Source organism: Rutilus rutilus (genome assembly GCF_951802725.1).
Source record: "Rutilus rutilus genome assembly, chromosome: 3".
NCBI classification, from domain to species: domain Eukaryota; kingdom Metazoa; phylum Chordata; class Actinopteri; order Cypriniformes; family Leuciscidae; genus Rutilus; species Rutilus rutilus.
In genome coordinates this window covers 7,950,285-7,975,725 of record NC_140211.1, presented here as the reverse complement: position 1 = coordinate 7,975,725, position 25,441 = coordinate 7,950,285, and the positions used below count along the sequence as shown (strand labels likewise).

The 25,441-nt window shown below is 39.5% G+C and overlaps 2 protein-coding genes across 3 annotated transcripts in view; both read left to right on the top strand.

The window, feature by feature from the left end:
• Positions 1-7,043: 7,043 nt before the first annotated feature.
• On the top strand, positions 7,044-9,416 carry LOC311288311 (uncharacterized protein). Its single transcript, XM_084405652.1, has 4 exons — positions 7,044-7,110; positions 7,290-7,328; positions 7,556-8,695; positions 8,947-9,416. Exons 1-4 carry the CDS (start codon positions 7,095-7,097, stop codon positions 9,237-9,239), a joined length of 1,488 nt encoding a protein of 495 aa, XP_084261778.1. The 5' UTR covers positions 7,044-7,094; the 3' UTR covers positions 9,240-9,416.
• A 4,362-nt stretch (positions 9,417-13,778) lies between these two features.
• Positions 13,779-25,441, top strand: part of LOC311287420 (B-cell receptor CD22-like) — a 38,063-nt gene continuing 26,400 nt past the window's right edge. The window contains exons 1-2 of one of the 2 annotated variants that reach the window (XM_084404280.1): positions 13,779-14,065; positions 15,563-15,749. The gene's annotated coding sequence lies outside the window, so the exon portion shown is untranslated. The remainder of the gene's footprint in view (positions 14,066-15,562; positions 15,750-25,441) is intronic. The other variant, XM_084404279.1, reaches the window with a different exon arrangement.

Sequence of the window (25,441 nt, the reverse complement as noted above, 5' to 3'; positions counted from 1 at the left end):
TAAAGATCATCAAAATATAGACCCAGGGTATTATGAATAAAACAATGAAAAGCCTTCACATAGAGTGTATCAATTGTCGCTGCACTTGTGTTATGAAACATAATAACTTCCTCTGTCTAGTTCATAGGCCTACCTGTTTATTATTGCTATTTTATCTGTCTAGAAAAATAGTCACATGACTGAGAAGAATACAGGAAAAGAGAAACGGATAATCTGCAGGTGGGGTTCTGTACAAACAACTAAAGAGCTATAGTCCAATGCATTACTGATAATTATAGATTTAAGCAGTAGGCCTATAAACTTCTGGACGACTTTTGGACTTTATCTTATCTCTCCTCATTAAGATAACTGACAAAAGGAGGAATTTTTCCATCTCCAGCCATGTTTAATGCTTCCTCTTTTGTTAAAACAGATACTCAGCCTAAACAGCAGCCATGATTCACAAGAAGAAACTGACGTATGTACAGTAAATATAATTCTGTTATCTGTCTTTGAATGTGTGCGAGTATGATTCATGCACTATATTGGATTTGATAAAAATGAGAGTTCTGCATCTTGAAAGTATCTTGACAAGCTCTTTTTCTTAAATATACCAAAGTGGAGGTGATATTTCAGTTAGTAATTCTAGCTAAGAAACACTTAACACTATTCTAAAGCAAGGCATTGAAACTGAGATTACTTCAGGTTGACATCCATAATTGCTTTGTAGATAATGAGCATGTTGATATTAAAACAGATTACGACCAGATGCATTCCTTTTTGGAAATGCATCACATAATAATAGACTACTTTAAAAGCAACAAGTATCAAAAGCTTGATGTTTCCACCTCCATATTAGTTTGACTAATTCATTCTTAGTAATTAGTAGAGCCCGACCGATTTATTGGTTTGCCGATTTTATCGGCCGATATGAGCCTGTCGCATATATATCGGTATCGGCGTATGACGCAGATATGCCGGCGATATGACTTTTTTTTTTTTTTTTTTTTTTTTTACAGAACACATAACCCTGATAAAATGCTTGTATATACGTAGTTTGTCCAGCAGAGTGCGCTCCATTGTTTTTGCTAATGTTTGTTGCTGTTGCGACGCGAGCAACAATGGCCGCGTCCGTTGTAGACACATGTTAAAGCCCATTGTAATTAAACACGTTTTCATTATGGCATTATTACTTATACTTTAAAGATCTGAGTTCTTCCTCCACTGGTATAGAGACTAGAGGAATTAAGACTAGAAGATAATAGTTTTGCCAGTGACACTTTTGATATATTTATTGATACAAGTTATTTTTTATATAACTTGACTAAATTAAAAGACAAAGTCATTAGTGAAGATTATGCAACAGTATTTAGAATATAATATAGAATAGAACATGCAATGCAAACTAGTTTGGTTACAGCTCAAATATCATTCTCATTCTATCAATCACCCTGCCTCCATTACATATATTTGTCACAAGTGATTGATCATCACATTTGAGTGATCATTGCAAATCGTGTGTGTATATATATTCTGTTTATGTATAGTGTGTATTCTATATATAGTACCAGTCAAAAGTGTGTACACACGAATGGGAAAGTATGTCCAAACTTTTGACTTTTGACATAAATAATATTGCTACTGTATTATAATATACACATAAATAATATTGGCCAATATATCGAAATCAGGCTTTTTTTACTCCCTAATATCGGTATCGGCATCGGCCCCCAAAAAATCATATTATATTAAATAAAGATTGTTGAAAAGCAATCAGATGAGTGGTGTTTGAAAACCAGTTATGTGATACAGATTTAACTGATTATTTTTGAACAGGTTAAGTGCAAATTGAGAGCCAATTTTAATTTATGTTATGAAAATGTATATTTACACTTACAGGACCTCAAATATGAGCAGAGCTATATGTGAATGATTTAGTTAGAAATATACATCATTCATAAATCAGGGTTTTTATTAGTGATTAGGATAGGACACTTTTAAACTGAATCCTTTTCTTTTTTTTTCATGAACTTAAGCTATCAAGACTTTTCTGAAAACATGAAAAAAGGGTTACAGTTCATGTAAGTACAGAATTAAATCCACTTTATAACATGAAGGTAACTATAATAATGTAAGATTGTTCCTATGAATCTTTACTGTGACTCTTTATGTGATGATTTATAATTTCTTTAGACTAGCTGATCATTTTTATTTTTTAGCACAAGAGGACCAGGTGCCCTTGTTTGAGAATGATGAAGATGAGAATATGAACATCTATGTTAGGCCTATTGTAAAACGGTGCATTTTTTTAAGATTTATATAATTGCAAATATGGCCACCGAATTAGCAGGCTTTCTTTAAAATATGTAAAAGATCTAAGTGTCCCCCATGATAGAAAACTTTGTTGTTCTCAGTTGGCTTCGTCTTATACACTGCGATTTGCCGAAGCTTGTAAAGCAAAGGTATGGCACAGAGTTACGGTCACGCACTCTGGAGTCCATCAAACCAGATATCTCAAGCCCTGTGTTCATTATTAGATGAGGAGCAGTTGTCAAAGGATGCTAGAGCTATGTGCTCGGCCGTGCCTAACCCCCCTCACTGGGTCGACTCAGGAAGTCCTGCCCACTTTGTAAAGAGGCTCGCAAACCGGACAATCACTTACTGCCTCCTCCTGACAGAGCTTTTATAGGTGCGGCTAGTTGCTGGCTCACCGTGCCACTCTGACGGCGAGTCCGAGGATGACAACGACGACAACATGCCGTGCAACCTTAAAGGGATAGTTCACTTTGAAATTTGGTATGTTTTATGTGGAGCAACAGGTGATGGCGTTCTTCCACTCAAAGGGGATTGAGTTGGTCAAGGATAACATCGAGGCTTGTCACCCTCTCCCACGAAAAAACAAGACGGATAAACCGGTCGTAATCATTCGGTTTTCCTCCAGGAAGCAAAAGACGGATCTGCTGAAGCAGGGAAGGCTGCTGAAGGGTACGGATGTGTATGTAAACGAGCATCTGACAAAGAAAAATGCCGACATCGCCAAAAAGGCCCGTTTCCTTAGAAAACAGAAGAAAATACAATCTACATGGACCAGGAACTGTAAAATATTCATCAAGCTCAACGGATCACCAGAACAAGCCAAAATACTAGTAGTCAGGAGCTTGGAGGAGTTGGATAAGTACCAATGACACAAAAAGAAAACAAGGTAAACTTAAGACAATAAACATGACAATCCCTGTCAACAAAAATATATCCATATCGAGATTAGAAACGTTTGCATACACAGAGCATGGAATACAAGACATAGAAAATGACATTGACCCAGAAAATAACTTGTTTCACAATATCAACAACAACTGCAGTTATTATACAGAGGATGAATTTAATGTTACTTTCAAATCAGATGATAACATATCAATTATTTACTTCAACAGCAGAAGCCTTTACGCCAATTTCCTAAATATTAAGGAGTATTTGAGACAATTCAAGAACCCATTTAATATTATAGCAATATCGGAGACATGGATTAGTATTGATAAGGGTGTGGATTTTGCAGTCATGCAGACTGCAAGGTCGCTGATGACCTGTATTGTGGCACTGACACCCTTGAGGACCTTCTTGCGATGTGGAAAAAGGTCTTAGTGGCCCTCCAGGCATGCAATCTGTGCTTTGCTCCCAGTAAGTCTGTCGTTGCCCCGGTCTATACGACATTTTGGGGTGGGTGTGAAGTCAAGGTACTATTTGCGGTAGTCTGCACCGCATTGCAACATTGACTTCGTGTGCCCACCCATGACTGTTCGTGGCCTACGTAAGCATTTTAGCGCTAAGCTTCGCGAAAATCTGATTAATTGGCTTCCATGCGAGATTGAGGCCCTGGATATAGCTGCCTCCCTGAAGCATTTTGGCCAAGAAGCATGACCTTGGCAAGAGAATGGCTTTTAGTCGTACGGCGTAACACAACACTGTTGACCTCCACTGAGTACATTGTCGTTCCTTATCGTCGACTGGTACTTCTGTGCCCTGGATTTGGATTCGGCTGTCCAGATTACCAGTAAGGGATGTCACTAATGTGCTGTACTTGCACAGTCCCCAGTGTTCACAGTGGAGCAGTCCAGCTGCTATCCACCTGAAATGGTCAGGTCTACCTTTGCAGCTGACGTGCTTCAACATGAACGTCAGCCCATCCTAGTCGTTTGTGAGTGTGTGACATCCTTCACAGCTGCTTTGTTGATTGATGACGAGCGGACCAACAGCGCATTGATTGCTGTAGTTAGAAGGGACTCAGCGCCAGGTTTCTCGGCACTTGCTTAATACAGGTTGGCCATTAAGGTAGGCGTTACTAAAAATATCAATAAAAATCCGGTGGCCGAAAAGGCTATCTAGGAGCTACAGGGTCGGTAGCTGTTGCTCAGTTAAATAGCCATTTCCGGTCATGTGGCATGTCAGCCCGTGATTTCGTTGCAGCACGCACAACTACCTCCACAGTGTTAAGACGAAAGCACCACGATGCCAGGGTGCACCTAGCCCAGATATTAGCCCGGGCAACCTTGTATACCTTTATAGTGACTGCAATAAGTCTTCGGCTCAAAGCCGATATCTTGTGCTTAGATCCGCTGGAACGTGGTTACAACATCTGTAAGTTTACGGGTTATGGCATGATTCTTATGGGGTCCACTTACGGGACTGTTATAAAGTTGACTCTTTCCCGAGTGTCGTAGGTCATTGGGAAGATGGTGCAGCGTCTGAGAGTGAAGAGGAGCGCGGAGTGCCACTCATGCCCCCATCATAAATGTGTCCCTATCTTGTTCGGTGGAGGTTCCATGTCCCCCTCAGCTGTCGGATCAGGTCCCTCGGCGTTCTGCCCGTCTCCGTCGGCTCCCTGACAAGTTGAAAGATTATGAGATTCAATAGATGGGCTGCCTTCACCTGTGTTCTTATTTTGGCTTAAAGGATGTTGTGTTGATGCGTTATGAAGCTCCATAAGGGTCTGCTGTGCGGTTGGCACTGCACAGATGGTTCAATCAATTTATTCCCTGTTTGTGTGTTTCAAAAGTCAGCAGGTGCCAGAGAAGAGGGTGTATAATCTGGTAGTGTTGTCACGATACTAGAATTTCTAACTTCGATACGATACTTTGAAAAATATCGATATTCGATACCATTTTCAATACCACAGAGAAAAAAACTGCCACAATATTAAGGGGGTATTTTTTTTATTTAAAGCTAAATATAACAAGTCTAGAACATGACAATGAGGTATATTTTACATGAACAAAAATGCCCTGAGGTAGTGCACTTGTTCAAAAGCATAAATGCTGGTTAATACATTAATGTTATTTGATGAACAAATTTAAACGCAACCATGCGTGCATCACACGCGAAAACAATGCTCACTGGATCGACATGAAGTCAAGTCACCTTTATTTATATAGTGCTTTTAACAATACAGATTGTGTCAAAGCACTTAACAGTATCAAACTGGAGGATAGAGTGTCAGTAATGTATAATAATAAGATTAAACATTCAATTTTCAGTTAAAGGCATTTCATTATTGAATTCAGAGATGTCATTGTCTAGTTCAGTTTAGATATTTAGTATCTGTGTAATCAAATGGATGATAATCGCTAATGAAGGCAAATTTAATAATTCAAATTTAAATAATTTTTTGAATAAAGTTAAATAAGCACAAGTTAATTTTACCATCACACAGAACGAGCAGTGCGCTGCGTTTTTTACAGTATGTTGCTAGGCAATCACTGAAACAGCTGTCCTGTCAGTCAAGTAAACGTCAAATCAGCCTTTCATTAACTTTTTTTTAAATTTACTTTCTGTTAACATTATGGTAGTTACGGTTCGTGAAGTCGTTAAGCTCCTGGTAACCCGCGAAAGCACCACAAGTTTATCCTCCATCATCGCACTCTCCGGGCGTTCAAGCAGCTGTAGCTTTCATCACTACAACGGAAGGCCCACCTCTCCATTCAATCGATTGGACAGTGGAAAGAAACGCGATGACGTCGGGTGCTTTTTCCGCTCGGAGTTGCTTTTTTTTTCAACTTCAAAAACGTGAGGCGCAGCAGGCGCATAATCAGTGTGCAGAACGCTCACTGCCATATGAAACCAATTGAAAATAGGCGCCTCTCACTGCAAAAAACGTGTCAGGTGTGATCGCCCCCATTCACTTTTGCTATTTAACCAGAGCGAATGAGACGAGTGCGCGTGTGGTGTTTGTCAATGCGCCTTTGGAGAGAAGTGAAAGTGACAGCTCGGCTAGTATAGGTGTATCGATACTTCGGGAAATTAGTATTGGTGCCGTTCAGATATTTCAGTATCGATATTTATCGAAATATCAATATTTTTGACAACACTATAATCTGTAAGGAAAATGGGTGGCGCCAGTATAGCTGGGCCGAGATGGGTCTTGTGCATGTTGCGCACTTGGGTCCCACCTAGTAGCAAGTGCAATCCTGCATGAAATCCATCTGGGCAATTAACATGGGCCCATTATGGAACCCACGGACAATCCTATATGGTGCCCATTTTTCAGCACATTTCATACCCATATGGACCCCACATACAAATGTTGGCTGGGATGTGGAGTGTGACGTGGATCGTGATGTGGTTCTTGACATTGAGGTTGAATGAGCAGACCCCGGTGGAGCATGCACGTGGGCTACGGGTTGTTGTTGTTGTGTATGCGATTTGTCATTAAAGGCTTTCAAAAGTAACATTCCCAAAACTTAAGCGCAAACCTGGCAATCGCCTCAAGCAACAGCAGCTCCCCAACTAACCACCTTGCTTGCTTAAATAGGAGCCAAGACTGGATTCAGGTGTTCTCAGGTCACGGCCCAATCACTAATCAAACCTGCTAAGAGAAAACAAAACAACCAAACCCACACAAAACAACTGAATCCTAACACATTCATTAGGTATTTTTCCTCTTTTTGGTGATTTCATGACAGTTTTTAGGATAGGCTTTCACACTGGTTTTTGGAATGAAAAATATTTGCAGCTTTAATATTTCTATAATCCTTTATTCTATTAATTTCAACTCATTCTAATCTATTCATTAGGAAGGTTATCAGCTGAAGCTATCAAGACTTTCCCTGACTGGGACATGACAAATGGGAAACAAATCATGTAAGTTGTGTGTTTGGAAAAAAATATACAGATATAAAAAAAAAAACCTAAGTATTCTTTATTGTCTTTATAACAATACATAATTTCCTATAATAAATACATCCTATAAATCGTTTATATCACTATTTATTTGATAATTTCTAAGTTTTATAACAGATTTATTTTGTTAATTTTTTTAGCACGAGAGGACAAGGTGCGCTTGTTAGAGGATGATGAAGGTGAGTATCTCTGTGTATTTAGAGTTATTATTATTTAAGAAATGTATTTGCAATACAAATTACATCCAGACCTATTGTGAAACACAGTGCATTTTGTTTTGATTTATATATTGTAACACATGTGGAAAAATATGGTAGACTAGACTTTTTGCTTAGTTTAATAGCACTTTAGATATTACTCAACAAACAAATGCACTTCCATGATCTGTACACTTTCATTCTTTCAGAAATTGAGCCCATTTTGGATGAACTTAAGCTTGTGCTCATTGGAATTCAAGGTGCTGGAAAAAACACTGTTGGAAATGCCATCTTTAGGGAAAAAGTCTTTACATTCTGGACATCTTATAAAAGTGATTACGTCAAGGAGACTCGTACAGTATCAGGAACACGGATTCATCTGGCTCGCACTCCAGGCTGGAAAGGAGAGTTGCATAGATCAGAGACAACCAGAAGGGAAATAGTTCACTGTATGCAGTCCTTATACAATACTGGCCCTCATGCGGTCCTCTTGGCTCTTAAAGTGAACTCTGAACTGCCAGAGTCGACCATCAACACCCTAGAAAGACTTTTTACTGATGAGCTGTGGAATCATACTATAGTGATCTTTACACATGCGGAAAAACTGGGACATTGCAACATTAAGGATTATATCAGAAGTATGCAGCTTCAGTCTTTAATTGAAAAGTGTGGACAAAGATATTTTGATATCCAAAAAAATGATGGAAAACAGATTACTGACAAAATTGAAGAGCTCATTATCAGGAAGAACTCACCGATTTGTTTTAAACTTTCTGAGAGAGAGGGTGATGAACTTAAGGCTAAATTGTCAGACTGTCAATATCTTGCTAAGAGGATCAAATCTAAAATCGCCTCTATCTCAGCCTTCAAGGAAAAGTTGCTGTCAAATCCAGAAAAACAAAATAAGGACAAAAAAAAGCTATTCAATTCAAAGGATGAAGATTTAAGGAGACTAAAAACTATTCTTGAAGAAAAAGAGAGGGAGATAAAGAGGCTGCAGTCAGTGATAACTCAAGATCAACAAGATCTAATGGAAAAGGATACTGAGATTAAAACATTAAAACAAAAATTAAAGGAGAAGGATACTGAGAATGAAACACTGAAAAAAAAATTAAAGGAGAAGGATACTGAGAAGGAAACACTGAAAAAAAAAGTAAAGGAGAAGGATGAAACACTGAACAAAAAAGTAAAGGAGAAGGATACTAAGATTGAAGAATTGACAAAAGAGATACAAATATTGCGAGCTAGATATCAGAGACCACATGCAGTCTATCGTAGTAAACTCGGTCAAGACGGCACAACAGTGAACTCAAGAAAGGCCAAAATACAGTTAGAAATTCCTTCAAATGGTAAGTACAAGTACAAGGTTCAAATTAAATTGTTGAAAATATGTTCATTGGGTGCAGTAATCATGCATGATTAATGCATAAAGAAGAGGTAGTGTGGAAATTCATTCCCATTAATAGTCGTCACATTGCTGTATTGTTAATTTCCATGACCATGGAATTAAACAATTTTTTTTTATAGTATATCAATATTTGTACAAATTCATTGGTGAATGCAATGCATAATTTCAGCTTATCTGATCACATTCCCTCAGGCTCAGCTCAACGCAACTGGAGTCACACTCTTCTTCATATCTTGAATGAGCTTTCTGATGATGAACTGAAGAGAATGAAATACTACTTAAAACAGAATGAAGAATACAGAATACCCATGAGCTCAATAGAGAGAACAGACAGAGTTGATCTAGCAGAACTAATGCTAAAACAGTGGGGTAAACTACTGTCAGTGCTGAAGACAAGAGACCTCATGAAGAAAATCCCTCGTAATGATGATGTCATGATAGAGCTGTTTATACCTGTCTTGAAGGAAATTGGGGAAACATGGTGATCATCAGCTATCATACAGTCATCATTTCTTTCTCAAAGAGGACTGCTTCATTTTTGTCATTCCAAATAATGAGACATTTCTTTTCCACATCCAAGGAAATCATGCATCTTTATTGAAATGAGACAATGGAATATATTTATCTTCTAAGAACTTACAGAACCATGAAATTTGCATAATGAACCAGAATGGTCTGGCAATTTTCTCTCAAAGTTATGAACAAATGTTCTTCCAGTAACGTTAATATAACATTTGTTCAAAGTTATTGGGTCTGTAGTGATGTTCTTAAAATGTTGGCACAAAAATACTCATACATCCAATATTTATTGTACATTTTGTATATTGTGTAATAGAAATTTTACATTTAGATGTGTTTTTTTACTCTTAGATGTGTTTTTACTTTTAGAAGTGTACAACTTGTATTAACATCTGTCACTTTATTTTTTACTCATGAGCATTTAGAGAAATATATTCATATAAGCTAAAGCACGTTATTAAAGATATGTAATCAAGTTTTAGAAATGCATAAGTTAAGACAAGCTTGCAGGAACAAAATGTTTTGAGTTATAGGAGACTTAGTAGCAAAGAGACTAAGAGTACTCAAGTGACCTTTTGTGAGCTTCAAGTGTGAAAAGTATGTGCGTAGCTTAAGATCAAAAATAACGATAGACAAAAGGTGTGAATTTTGAGCAGCAGCTAAAAACAGGAACTTGTATCTAGGCATGATATTGTTCTGTTTGGATATAATTTATGCAAGACAAAGATTTTGGACGAGATGCCTCCTTTTAAGGTAAACGAATGGTGAAGCCTAACCAGGATGTGTTTTGTGTATATAAGCTGGGCAAAAAGCAGAAGTCGGGACCTTCCCATACCAGATGCGTTCTGTATGTGAATGTCAATTTCTTGCAAGAAATAAAGATCTTTATAACTTTTGAAATCTCCAGCTGTCTTCCAATTATTATTTAAAGTTGAGAAAGAATTTCCACCACAATTGTTATATTGTGTGTCAGACACTTTTATTTATATTGTAGCTCTAAGTCCCCCTGCAGTGAAAATCAGGGTTTTAATGTTGTTTATATGTCTATGTGGTGTTTTTAGTATGCGTTAAGACAAATCATGTGTAAATTCAATTCAAAAATTGCTGAGTATTTTCTGTTTAAAACTGCAGTGAAAAAAAAGACGCGGTTTGAAATCGCCTGTTTCTGATGTCATGTCAAGGTCCGGGCGCGCTTTAGCAAATCATCATTACTATGAGTTTTAAGGGATACAATTATTGACTATAGGGCCCAGGGGGACTTTAAGTTTTTGGGCCCTATTTTAAGGATATAAGCGCATGGTCTAAAGCGCACGGCGCAAGTCCGAATCCACTATTGCTATTTTAACGATAACGACAGGAAAAATGGTTGGTGCTCCCAGCGCATGGTTTAAAAGTGTTGTCCCTATTCTCTTAATGAGTGTGTTTTGGGCTTTAAGTGCAATAAACCAATCAGAGTCTCATCTCCCATTCCCTTTAAAAGTCAGTTGCACTTGCAAAGGTGGATTTGCTATTTACATGACACAATTTGCATAAAGACTGAGTGCTTTTTACAGAGAGGAAACGGATCTGCTCGTGCGCAAGGTAAAAGATACGGCAGAGTATTTCATTTTACACATGGGGTACTTTTTTTATCCCTGTATAAACCAAACACTTGCGCTCCCCGGGGTGGTTCAGCGCAAAGAGGAGGTGTGTTCCTGCGCAAACGTTCCCTGACGCTATTTTGCAGGTTTAGAAAACAATTCCGCCACTGACCAGGAAAAACCTAGTCTAAAGTCAGTGGCGCGTTGCGCATGATATTCAGATGCTATTTTAAGGGCGCATGCTTGGCCATAATCAATGTAGCGTGTGCACAACGCGCATACACTTTGATTCTCTCATCTACACAGAAGCAGCAGTTTTCATTTTTGCAAATCATACATAATTACGATAGATAGATAGATAAATAGATAGATAGACAGTTTATTATAAAAGCATAAATCTAGCTTACACATTTACCCAAATTATCATACGCCTGTTTAACCTAAGTTAATTTGGGTGGGTTTCTCCCATCCCCAATGCCACTTCTCTGTGTTTTACAGCCCTGAAGAGAACGTCGTAAATCCGCCGTTATAATATCAATCCGCTATAGAAGAAGCACGCCTGCTCTTAAAGGGAATGTGAGATGTCGCTCTTATTGGTTTATTTCAAGTTACGCCCAAACCACACCAATGAATAATGAAGCTACTTCAGACCAACCCATTTTAGATTTGCGTCACCCACAAAGTTACTTGCGTTTCGTGCTTGATACTTGCGTTTCAGATCGTTAAAATAGGGCCCTTTAGATGGGTTTGATTTATACAGGGATAAAAAAATTGCCCATGTGTAAAATGAAATACTCTAATGTATCTTTAATGCTGTGGGCCTAATTTTCTGCCAGAGGTCCTGGACATATTGTTCAGAGACATGGCATCATGGATTCGATCAAATACCAACAGATAAAAAATCAAAACCTGACAACCTCTGCTAGAAATCTTATTTCGGGCCATGTTTGGATCTTCCAACAGGACAGTGATCCAAAAACAAACATCAAAACAAAAATGGGTCACTGAACACAAAACCAAGCATCTGCAATGGCCATCCCAGTCCCTGACCTGATTCCTATAGAAAATGAGTGGACTGAAATGAAGAGAAGAAGCGCCAACATGGATCTGGGAATCTGAAGGATCTGGAGAGATTCTGTATGGAGGAATGGTCTCTGATCTCTCGTCAGGTGTTCTCCAAACTCATCAGGCATTATAGGAGAAGACTCAGAGCTGTTATCTTGAAAAAAGGAGGTTGCAAAACGTATTTATAAAAGGGGGCAAATAATTGTTCCCAACGTTTTTTGGAGAAAAAATGTGATTTCACAGCAAATGTGATTTCCCCCCCACTTTCAATTATTTTACTTCAATGAAAGGTTTTTTGATAAAATATCAAAAGGATTAACAATTCAGATGTTTTTTTTTTACAGCCATCTTTGATCATATTTACCAAGGGGCCAAATAATTCTGACCAGCACTGTATATGTCTCTTAACTCGTTGATTGGGTTAAATAACTGAATGTGCTCCTTGTGAACTTTGTTAATAAAACATAATTTCTACACGGATGTCGTGTGTTGTTCATAAATGAACTCTGTGACATTATTCTGAAGTTTTCTCTAGTTCTCTAAATCGCTGCGAAGTCTCTGCCATTGTGAAGTCTGCTCCGACCCCACAACCAACAACGGCCTTCTCGCAGAAAGGTGGCACCGCCAGCTCGCCCACAGGCTACTAAGAACCCACTAAAGGCTTCAAAGTGCACCTGAGACGGGCGACCCAGGGAAGGAGAGGAAATAGGGGAAAGTTTGACAAGCTACGATAAATGATATGTGGGGTATTTTGAGCTGAAACTTCACAGACACATTCTGGGGACACCTGAGACTTGTAATACATCTTGTGAAAATGGGCATAATAGGTCCTCTTTAACATGTAGCCTATACTAATATTTTACCAGTTTTGTGTTCCAAGGTGTAGCCTATGTTAATGTTTTGCTCCACTCTTAAAAGCTAAAGCGGTCATAATTCATGGTGAGATCACTACTGTTCATTCATATTAATCTATTAGCCTACTTATTTTTCTTTTTAAATAAGGTTAAGCTTAATTGTAGATTAATGCATTTGTGTGTCCCCTTGTGTTCGATGTTTTGTGCTTTTTGTGAAATTTTCCAGCCTTGTGCTTGTCTGTTCTTGTCCCTGCATGTTCCGGCAGTTTCTGTCAGAATGCTCTTTATAAAGGCTGCGCATAAACTGATAAGACGGCGCTTACAAACTGACTTTGTCTGAGAATTTGCTGTCTTTCTAAATTGGTCTGTGTATTGAGTGGTACAGGGATTCATTTTTTTTTTACTATAGTCTATTAATTTTTTAATCAGTCATATGTAGGATGAAAAGGCAGAAAAACTTTATTTAGTATAACGTCCAAGACTTGATAGTATTTTTTGGCACAAGTTTATCTGTTACTTGGTAGTCATGATGGATTTTTATAAATAGTAATTAGTAAATTAACATTATTAAATATGCAGTCCATAAGGGACACCACAAAATGTAAATAAATTAATGTAAAAACTTCCCAATATTAACATGTACTCTAAATACCTCATACAATATTAAAATACCTCTTAAGTTACATAACCTGAGACACAAGGTGAATATTGGCACAAACTGCAGTGCAAACAAAACAAATCAAACAAAGGTTTGCTATTTGTTTGATTAAACAACTCTCTGCTTGTCCACAAATCACACTGAAACATGAACAAGTGTGTTGATGCAGTTTGTTGAAAATTGTCAGTATAGGAAACAGAGGAAATATTGAATATTATGAGTAAAACAATGAATGGGAAAAAGTTATGGTGAAATATTTTGTGTCATGTGAAGGTTTATATACTGAGTTTATAAAACATGATCTCTTCCTCTGTCTAGGTCTATTGTTACTATTTCTGTCTGTAGAACGAGTCACGTGACTGAGAAGAACAAAGGAAAAAGAGAGATGGGTGGTGTGCAATGGGGTTTCTTTACGGACACAAACAAACAGACGATAAAATAATCTCTAATTCACTGCTATAGCCAATTGTCAATAGATTTAATCCATACAGTAATACTTCTCAAAGACTTTTGGATGTTATCCAATCTCTCATCATTATGCTGAGATAAGGGGGAACTTTTCTTGTTCCTTCCTGTTTTGTGAAAACATACTCAGCCTGAACAGCGGCTCGAACTCACTTCGAGGGAAAGTTAATGTAAGTAAATACAATTCTGTTGTCTGACTTTTAATATGTGCAAGTTTAATTTACTGTACATGATTCATTTATTTGATTTGATAAATTGAGATACAGCATTTTGAAAGCAAAAGTAGCTTATCTTGACAAGCATATCTTAAATACACCAAATACAATATTTCCATTGAAAATTCAAGCAGTTCTTAACAAAACAACAAAAATAATGAAATTAACTGTATTGTATTAGTCAATTCACATACTAACTGATTGTTATGTGTGGTTCATATGGCAGTTTTCAGTTTTCCTTTGACTCGTGACTCATAATTTGAGACAGAGTGAAGAAGAACTTTAAAATTTAGCTTAAATTGATCCTCCTCCTGTAGTTAATGTAAAGTGAGACTGAATGTCATGGTCACACAGAAATGCAACCAAACGAGAAGAGAAACGGGGCGCGACATTCCTAAAATATAGGTCTATGTGTTTGAATTAGTCAAAGTCAAAGACTTTCAGTTTCAGTTTAAATAAGCTATATATATATATATATATATATATATATATATATATAAAATAGGGATAAGGTAGGGATATCGTTATTGTTATTTCCGTGATGTAATATTTAATGACTTAATGGAGATAGGGTATTGTTTTTCATTAAGCCAGCACCATCAACAATAATACAAATAGCTTGTTTCTTTACAATGTTTCACTGAGATTTCTCTTACACCAAAAAGTGCAGTCCCTTTTTAAAAACAAATCAGCTTTATATCTGATCAGGAACTGAGGACAGAACTCACTATCAAGCTCCTGCTGCTTTACTTACTGTAATGAACAAGTCTGGTATTGTTGGATTGATATGCATTTCTGTGAATCAGGTTATTTCAACAGTTATTTTAATGTAGGAATATGAATATCCCGTTTATGTTCCAACTTGTATGTTTTACTGGCTGGTCAAATGCTTCAGAGTTCATGCATGGTGAGATCACTACTCTTAATTTCTACTAAACAGTTTTCTTTTTAGATCAGATAAAGCTTTATTTTAGATTTATGCATTTGAATGTCCCCTGCATACAGTGTGTTGTGATTTTGTGAAACCTTCCAGTCATGCACTCCCCAATATTAGCATGCACTCTATTCTTACTCTGTGAAACCTGTTCAAGTAAAGTTATAGTTAACAAATCTGAGACACAAGGCAAATATTTGCATGAACTGCAGTGCAAACACAAATTAGATCAGTCATTTGTTTGATTAAACAACTGCCTGTCCACAATCACATTTAAACATGAACGAGTGAGTTGTTGCACTCTGCTGAAGATCATCAGTAGGCTATATTCATGGATATTGAAATATTCTGAATAAAATAATGAATGGGCACAAACGGTGAAAGATGGTGTCTCATGTCAAGTTACATAACAACATAGCAGCATGTTTCGTCACTTCACTAGGGTTATAAAAAACGTGACAGCTTCCTCTGTCTAATTAATGTCTGCGTCTGTAAACTTAAAAATGCTGCTTCCGCAGGAACAATACGGCGGCAGGAAGATAACAAGGCACATCCGAATCCAGTGATCGTGCCACATCCTGTCTCCTGACATACCTTCTTCTGAGCAATTTTTGAAGGCAGCATAGATGGATCCTTCCCACAATCCTGTGCGTTCCATTCCCTGACTGTTGACCTAAGAAATAAAGATGGCATCTGAAATTTGAGGTTGGTGATCAGTTTGTGTGTAAAGTGTACATTTTGACCTACTTTTCCCACTTTTGATGAGATTTCTAGCAAAAAGTTAGTATTGTAGTAATTAAATATTCAATTGGTTGTCACCAAAGCTCTTTCTGTTTTGTTATCGATCATCAAATAGTTACGCTGCCTCAGAAGTCTGTCTGAAATCAGTTTCATGAGGTATCTTCATGCATAAACGCTGCCTGCGAAGTCATTGACTGACAGGGCAGAGAGGCAACAAGTCAGCTGTCTAGGTTTTCGGATGCAGCCCACGTCTGTAGAACGAGTCACGTGACAAGAGAACAAAGAGGAAAAAAATAGAGACGGATGATCTGCAATGTGGACCAATATTTGGGCCAATCCCAAACAGGGCCAGAGATTTCACCTTCTTTCACCAAAGTTCCACCTGCTAACACACCCTAGATGCCAGACAGATTTCCTGATATCAGGTATTACAGACTAATGTGACTGGAAGAGGCAATTAAGGATAAAGAATTCATACAAATCTACAACAGGCATTATTCACTTTTACTGTGAATAACTTTGCAAACTCCACCCACTGGCCCAAAGACAGTGTCCAGTGTCGTGGTCGAAGGGAATTCAGCGTGTATGTCTTCGGGCGCTTCTGGAAAAATCACTTTAATTTATTAAACAGTTGATCTCTAATGTTAATTCTGACTCCATGAATAATTTAATCTGACTCCAAATTTAAGTGACTCTTTGTTTTTTACTGATTTTCTTTCTTAACAGCTGATCAAAAGATGAATTGTGATTTAATTTAGATCTTTTATGATTCTTGACATTCCATACTTTCAGTTATTAATTCATTATGGACCCAATGCCGCATAAAGATCACGTCGGCCGGATCATGTTTCTCCCGGACACAAACTTGCTAATTCTGATTTTAGTCAGAGGATGTAGGGTTTGCTAATACCTCTAAAGTCGGTTGCCTACTGCTCACTCGAAGAAAAAAGTGTAGTTTATTTTAGCCATTTCCATACAACTTGCTAAATCAGTGATAGGCAGAAATCAAAAGGTCTTCAGATGACGTGCCTACTGCTCCGTTCATACATGCACCTTTAGTTTGACCTACCTTAACTAAGATTTGCGGTAGCACCAGCTTCCTTATAATCTACTAAAATATTGATTTCAGAATACTTCAGAATAAATCAAGATGTAACATTTATTTTGCCAGGCAGAGTTAAACATCAATTAAAAGGATTAAACAGAATACACAATACATAACTGATCAGCATAAAATACAAACATAATTCAAAATGCAGTATCAAAAATAGTTTAAAAGAGTCAGCATACCTGGCAATAGAGACACACAGCAACAGTGTGGGAAGTTCTGTTCACAGATGCTTCCTTGAGTGGTTTGCTAATTCCCTTTAAATACCCAAGTGGAACAAAAGAACAATAAACATCTAGCACCCAAATATTTATTCAGCTTTCGTTGGACCCTTTCTCGTGCCCCAAGTGGTCACGCCTGAGTTTGGGGGATAAAGACGAATGTTATCAACGATCTTTATTGGGGTATCTCCCACATCAGAAGAACAGGCATTGTTTTCTTATTTCTGACTGTTCTGCTGCTGCGGGAATGAAACTTCTTTACCCTTCTCACCAAAAGTATTTATTTTGACCTCTCATAAACAGCTAGAGACAGTAGGTTTGTGTGTTTTGCATGACTGAATGAGACCTGGAAGGGAGAAGATAGTGTGAGGGGTCAGGAACTCAGCATGGGGGGAAGAGATGAGATTGGGACAGTTGTGTTGTGCTCTCTGTCCCATAGATCTCTTCTTCAGATTAGTGAGTTTTATTGCTTTATTGCAGGTTCAAATTCTTGAATTCAGTCTTAGTAGAAGTCCATCCTTACAACTTTTACACACTGGCACAGTCCACCCATGAAAAAATCACAACAGCCTGATCATCTCTAATTATGTGCTACATTGGTATTAATCTCTCTAGGTCGTCCTCAGACGAGCCTTCCATCGTTGCCTCCAGTCATCCCGATTCTCCATGCATCTGGCCAGTTCGTTGGTGCTCTGGGCTCCTGCATCCCTCTTGAGTATGTCCACGTATGTTAGCGTGGGACGTCCTCTTGACCGATGGCCATGTGTTGGTTCCCATAGCACCAGCTTGCTGGCTGGCAGCTCTCGATGCCTTCGGCAATGTCCTGCAAGTCTCATTCTCCTCATAGCAATCTTGTTGCTCACTCTTGGTACTCCCTCATACAGGATTTTGTTGGTTACATGCGCACTCTTGCTGATGTTAAGCACTGCACGCAGCATCCTGGTGTAGCACCCGTCCAGGGACTTCTCTAGGGTTGGATTCAGGGTCCAGCATTCACTGCCATAGAGGAGAACGGACTCTACCGTCGCGTAGAAGAAGCTGAGTTTGATTTGGCGGGAGAGGTTGGAGTTCCATACACTGTTCATGCCGTTCAGGGCCCTCCATGCAAGTGCCTTCTTCACTTTTAGATCTTGCTCAGTTGAGTTGACCCATGCGCCCAGGTATTTGAAGTCCTCAACTTCTTTCAGCACAGTGTCTTCTGCTGTTATCAGAGGTTGATGCTCTGGTGGAACGTTGTAGGTCATGACCTCAGTTTTCTTTGCATTTACCCTAAGGCCAACCTTGGTGCACTCTAGCTCTACCCTGTGTAGTAGTTCCTGTGCTTGTTCCATGTTGTCGGAGAGCAGACTGATGTCATCCGCATAGTCAAGGTCTGTCAGGACTACTGCCGGGTGTCGACTTGACTTCCTTGGTGTTAGCGTGAAGCCAAGTTCCTGCTCTCGCCCACTGATTGCCTTCTTGAGCGCATAATCAAGGACTATGATGAAGAGGAAGGGGGCTAGTGTATCCCCTTGCATAACTCCAGCCAGGATGTCAAACTCCTCGCTGTTGCCATCTGGGGTCACCACCCTGGCCCTTGTTCCTGAGTACATGGACTCTATTGCCCGGAGTAGGTTCGGAGGAATTCTGTATGCCTTCAGGATCTTCACCATCGTGCCTCGGTGAATCGAGTCAAATGCCTTTTTGAAGTCTATGAAACATAGGACTGCAGTCAGGTTGTCCTTCCTCACCTCCTCTATCAATCTCCTGAGTGCCAGGATCTGGGCTGTAGCAGTTCGCCCTTCTCGAAAGCCGTTCTGATTTACTCTCAAGTGAGGGTCGATTGCTTGCCGGACCCTGTTTAGAATCATGCGGTTTGGGAGGTCTGATGGTATTTCCTCTTCCTCAGCTGCGTCTGCTGTTTCTCCCAGCAGCCTTTTGAAGTGGCTTGACCAGGTCGTCACCCTCTCCTCCGGGCTATGTCCCTTCACCTGTCCCTCCTTGGTCCTCTTCCGCCCCGTCATTTCATTGATGACCCTCCAGGCCTCCCCATACTGCTGTTCCCCTTGTGCCGCCTGCACCCTCCGCACTCTTTCCATCAGTTCTTCCCCTTTGATGGTATCATAGGTTCTGAAAAGAAACTGTTTGGCTTCGTTCAGCTCGCTGCGCCTCTCCGTAGTTGGTTCCCACTCAAAGTTGAGGCGGGCTTCCTCCACCATCCCACGTGCTGCTATGACCTCTGGGTGTTTTGATCACAGGGAGGTTCTGACTTTCTCCATCTTAGGCACGCACAGTCTGGTCGCCTCCTTGTTCTCAGTGATGAATCTCCTGTATTCGCCGCTTGCCTCCACTCCCCTGTCCAGCTGCTGGAATCGTCTCCTCACCTCCTCAGTGTATCTGGTTAGAAGGCCAGGGTCACTTGAGAAAGCTTTCCAGTTATACCGGATTTTGGGACTTGGTTTGGGGACCCTGAGGCTAAGGCGAACTCTCATTGACACCACGCGTTGATCTGAGCCCACAGAACTAAAAGTGCTGTATGGCTCAGCATTCATGATGGAGTTCCTCCACTTCTTCCTCACTAGGATGTAATCTAGCTGCCGTAGCGTTCCTGAGGCTCGGTCCCGGAAGGTCCACCTCTTTCCTGTTCTCTTCCGGAAGATGGTATTTGCCGCCAGTAACTCGTGCTCCGTGAGGAAGGCAGTGAGGTAGGTGCCGTTGCGGTTGGTAGAGTTGTGGTAGGGGAAGGGTACGTCCTCTGGTCCAAGCCTCGCATTGAAGTCCCCAAGGATTGCCAGGAAGTTGTGCGTTGGGACGCCGCGGAGCGCTCTTTCAAGGTCCTCAAAGAACTTCTCCACCTCGTCAGATGGCGCCACGTTGGTGGGTGAGTACGCGACTATGACTGTTGTTACTGGGTTACCCGAGAACTCTGCGCACATAATCCTGTCGGTGTGGTGGTAAACCCGACGTAGAGCCTTACGTGCCCGTGGGCCCAGCATTAACCCTACACCGCCTGTTGCGGCTTGGGCATCGTTCCTCCACGCTGATGCGGAAATGAATGTGCATCTCTCCACTCTGCGGTACAGTATCGGGTCATCAGTGTGCACTCTCCTATGTTCTTGAAACCCCAGGATCTCCACTCCCTGTTCCTCTGCACATTGTGCAAGTTCTATCAACCTCGCTTCTTCTCTCGCTGTGCATGCGTTGAAGGTTCCCATAACAACTGGTCTCCGACAGCGCATGAGTGCATTGGACGGGGTGATGTGGTCGGACAGGACCCTCCCTGGGACAATCCCAGGGTTTAAGGTCCCGTTGTCATGGTGTCCTCCAGGAGGAGGACCAGCACCACCATCCGCCGCGATGTTCCTACGGACTCCCGCCGCTGGAAGTATAGGATTTGGGATGTCTTTGTGCTCCATGGTTGGCTTTACTATGCTGATAGCGGACTGTGGGGCGCAACTCCTCGCAGTCCCGATTTATTTCAGAGTGACCTTCTCTTAGACAGGTTGCCATCCAAGGCTATGAGCCCCATCTACCCATGCTATTTGACCCCTAGCTGGGACAGTGGTTGGCAGACGCCAGGGCGTGTCCACACACCGGTGGGCCTGCACGTCATGCCTCTGGGGCCCACTGCTGCTCAGAGATCCCCTACAGATTAGCCTGGGACCTCGCGGAACCCAGTATCCGTGTGTGGCCACGTGGAGGCACTGCAGGAGTCTTGGTGGTGGAGAGGCTGTGTACCGGCAGGAGGAGGCTTACGCACTCGGCTCCTCTTTTCACCTCCACTAGGGGGGCTAGCCGGTGGCAGTAGCTGAAAGTAGAGAGTAGCAAGCAGGAGCAACATGCAACACACAACATGCAACATGCACTAACTACAAGTACTTCTACGCACTACTGCACATGACGCATCACACGCACCCTGTGCAAGTGCACACACACACTAAAATTAATAGGCCTATATAAAACGTCTTAATGACTTTTGGACTTTCTCATCTCAAATCATTATTATGACAAAAGCAGGACATTTTCCATCTTTAGCAATCTGCAATGCTTTCTGTTTTGTGAAAACATAGGCTACTCAACCTAAACAGCAGCTCTAATATAGTTTGAGAGGAGGTTGACATACAGTAAGTAGACTAAATATAATTGTTTTCTGACAATATATGCAAGTTTAATTAACTGTACGTGATGAATTTGTGACTTAGGCTCATTGATTTGATCAAATAAAAGCATGCCTACTGCATTTTGAAAGTATAAGCATATATTTTGACAAACATGTTTCTTATTAAAGGGGACCTATTATGCAAAATTCACTTTTACATGCTGTTTGGACATAAATGTGTGTTGGCAGTGTGTGTACACAACCACCCAATAGTGATAAAAATCCACTCACTCCTTTTTTATTAATCCCCATAAATCATCAGCAGTGTCTCCCAACGACCTGTTTTCAGAATGCGGCTTTAGTGACATCACTAAAGCCACAGGCCCCGCCCACGAGTGTTGACAGACACTGCCGTTTTAACATAGACCCGCCCTGATCGAGTTCACAGCGAGTTGTACACATCCGCCATATTGCTGCACTGACGAGAATGTCTCCCAAGCGTTGTAGGTGTTGTGTGGCTGGATGTATTAACCCTCTGGGGTCTGAGGTGTTTTTGGGGTCCTTGAGATGTTCTGACATGCCCTGACATTTGTGCTTTTTTCAGTTGCTTATAAACATAGTAATGGCAAAAAAAAATTACACACTATTTAGCACAAACAGGGCTACCATAATATGTGAGCAACAAGAATGTACATGTCTGCATTTTTGAGAGAATAATGTTTATGCGTGGTTATTGAAAAAACTAAAAACTAAAGTTTCTGAAATAAGACCACAAAACACACACTAAATATGTGCCAATAAGACTTTTGTCTAATGGATGTCATCGCCTAGTGTTTTTTCTTCAAAATTATGTGAAAATCACCCTGCCTAATCCTTCACATAACACAATACATTGATTTGAATTTTGCAAAGCACTTTCTGTTTGGAAAGGCCATATGCGGAGTGGGCGTCACAGATCATGCATATGTAGTGGTTCACACCTCAGGAGACAATGGGGCCCGCATACTTAATTAGCCATTCATTCAGGTGAGTCACTGAGCCACAAGAATGCAAGAGCAACAGTTGGAAGCATCTCAATTCTTTTTTATTTTTCCACATATTGTGCTTGCAATTTGGCCTATAATAGCCAAGGAAAACATGTAATTGTGCCGTTAATTCTCATACTGTATTTTCAGTTTTGGAATATTTATCCTCTCCCCAAATTTGTCACTAATAAAACACAATAAAAATTATTTAAAGAAAAGGCTTATATTTACCTTTTAATAGTTTGTTTACATCTACCTTGTAAATATTTAAATAAACAACAATTCAAGTGTAATCTTTCTTTGTACAAACTAAAGTATACATTTTATCATACATATTTCAAAGTTAAGGATTTGATTGATTATTTGATTATTTTTGACAAAAAAATTGGCAAATAAAAGCTTATTTGAGGTGGCAGATATTTTACAGTAAAAATGTATAATCTATCCAAAACTAATCAACGAAATGTTGTCTTTCATATGTCTGTAACATAGGTCTTTCATTTTTATTATAAGGAATATAAATGCTAATTTGCAGTTTAATACCTTGCTTATACAAATATATATATGTGCATACACACACACACATATACATGTGTATATATTTATACACAAAAATAAATTTTATTTATATTTTTTATATACATTTTTTTTTCCACAAATTGTGCTTGTAAATTGTATAATATCCAAGGTAAACATGTCTAGTAATTGTGCAGTAAATTCTCATACTGTATTTTCAGTTTTGGAATATTTATCCTCTCCCCAAATTTGTTACTAATAAAACACAATAAAAATTATTTAAAGAAAAAAAATTTATATTTACCTTTTAATAGTTTGTTTACATCTACCTTTTGAGGGACATTTTCCCTTATTATTATTATTCCTCACAGCGCTGCGAGACGGTGTAAACAAGTAATGATCTGAATAAACTTGTTTTCTTGAGCTGATATGGGGCTCGAGAAAACACAGCCCCTCACAGGTTTGCGCCGTGGATTCCCGCGAGTCAGACGCGGATACTGTGTTTGTTTTAGGCTCGCGCAGTCTTCACTCGGACGCGCGCTTCAATCCGTTGTGGAGACTCTCTTTTCGTTCCAGTGAAATTACAAAACAAAATACACACACACACATGTCTCTGCCTGATATACAACCACTGATAAACATAATCTGATTTGACAAAAAAAAAAAAAAAATATGAGTGCAGATTCGAACTCAGAACCTCTGACACGCTAGGCAAATGTTCTACCACTAGACCACTTGAGTTCACGTATTTACTCACGTGAAAACTCGGTGTTTACTCGGCGTGATCAATTCACTCTTGAACATGCTGCCGTTCGTCTGAGTTACAATCTTCCTCATCATTCATGAAGATCTCCAGTTCAAGCACCTTATGTTGTGATTGCTAGCCTATTTACTTTTTATGTATTAAATCCAGGAAATTTGTTAATGAAAATAATATTAAAATTAAGATACAATTAAAACAAAACGAAATTCGTTTTAAAGAATGGATTTGTGCTTTCTGTTTTGAAGTCTCTGTGAAAGTTTGAAAGTCTTTTAGTGCTGCTTCAGAGCGCTCGCGTCCATAATGGAGAACTGTCACGTAATATTGTTTTTTCCTCATAAATGCGAACATGTGTCAACTAATGCAAGTAAATTTAAAAAGACTTACCCGAAATATTATCCACGGCTGGATCAAGTCGCTCAACGTTCGTCGCTCAAAATACAAACGTTCGTCGTCAGAGTCCTGCTCTTCTTCTGAGCAAAATTTGAACTCGTGTCATCTTCCAACAGCACAGGAAAGTGAATAAATGAAACTTGCTGGTTTTAAGGCATTTCAGGGGGCGTTTACCTTATTTTGCATAGATCACCTCAGCTCATTATCTTATGAATAGCGCGCTCTGCGAGTGGGTGTGAACTCATTACCGATAATTAGGTGAGACGGGAGAAACTGTACTTCTCTTTAGTTTCTTACAGATTACATTGCAGGAGAATATTTGTTTTGAATGTGAATTGTTTTATTTAAAAGTAGAAATTTAAAGCTTTCTTTAGACGCATGTTTCATGGTTGTGTGATAAGTATTAGCTGAGTTTCAGTTCATTTTCCAGACTTGTTTCAAAAAGATTTTTGCGGAGACAGAGTGAGCTGAAAGCGCACCCTGTTTATTTTATTTATTTAAAAATAAAAACAATGTTTTGATGTTAATGTGAGTGTACACAAAAAAAGAAGACCCTCTATAGTTTATAATCATGTATTTATTTTATTAATATGACCGTAAATGACGGACTTTTTTAAGTTTATGTTGCTTCTATGTGAAAAAAATCCAGCAAAACGCGGGGGCGCGTTTGCCGACCTCAGAGGGTTAATAATGTACAATAAACTTTATTAAACTCATCAGTATATTTTTGATCATCATTCGGACCTGGTCCGAAACAGCAGACTTGTAGGCTATTAATAGTGGATACATACAAGCAGATGACAAATACGTTATAACCATAATTAAACTAAACTATACCTGTTCCATCTCCATACAGCACTCTGACTCTGTAGGCATTATTGTCCGACTCCGGGTCGAAATTAACACCGTTACTGAGAGTTTCTGATATTATCATCATTCCGTGAGATGAAATTGTCCTAGACTGAGCGCGAGCTCATGAAGCTCCGCCCCCTGTGCCGTGCATTTAAAGGGCACACACTAAAACAGTGCGTTTTTCTGAGCACCAAGAGTGACAATTTAAACATGCTGTAAAAAATTTTGAGCCAAAACAAGTAGCGTAGCGAAATACAGTTTCTGTCGTGTTTTATTTGGCATTTTGTAAAATCCCATTAATTTATGTTGGAGGACTCATTGCTCGTTGATATTACTGCGCTACCGGAAACAGAAAAGACGCTTCAGACCCAAATATCGAGCGAAAGTTTATACGCGGTTGTGAGGTATCTGAAAAATAGTTCCACTATAGCAAATAACACGGATTGAAATCATACATTGCACCGATATATTTGTTTTTAATCATCAATGAACATCACTAACCACTCGGTGAGTTGAACAGTTTTGAAAACGAACGTTAAGGGTTGTTTTAAGGACATGTTTTTGCATGCCCGTAGCCAGACACTCTGAAGCGGTCAAAGGCGATTCTAAACGAGTCAGAAAGTCGAGACAGGACCCATTGTCAAAATTTCTGTGTCCACCACTCTAGTTCATCCAAAACAAACCAGAAAAGAGACTCAAAGTG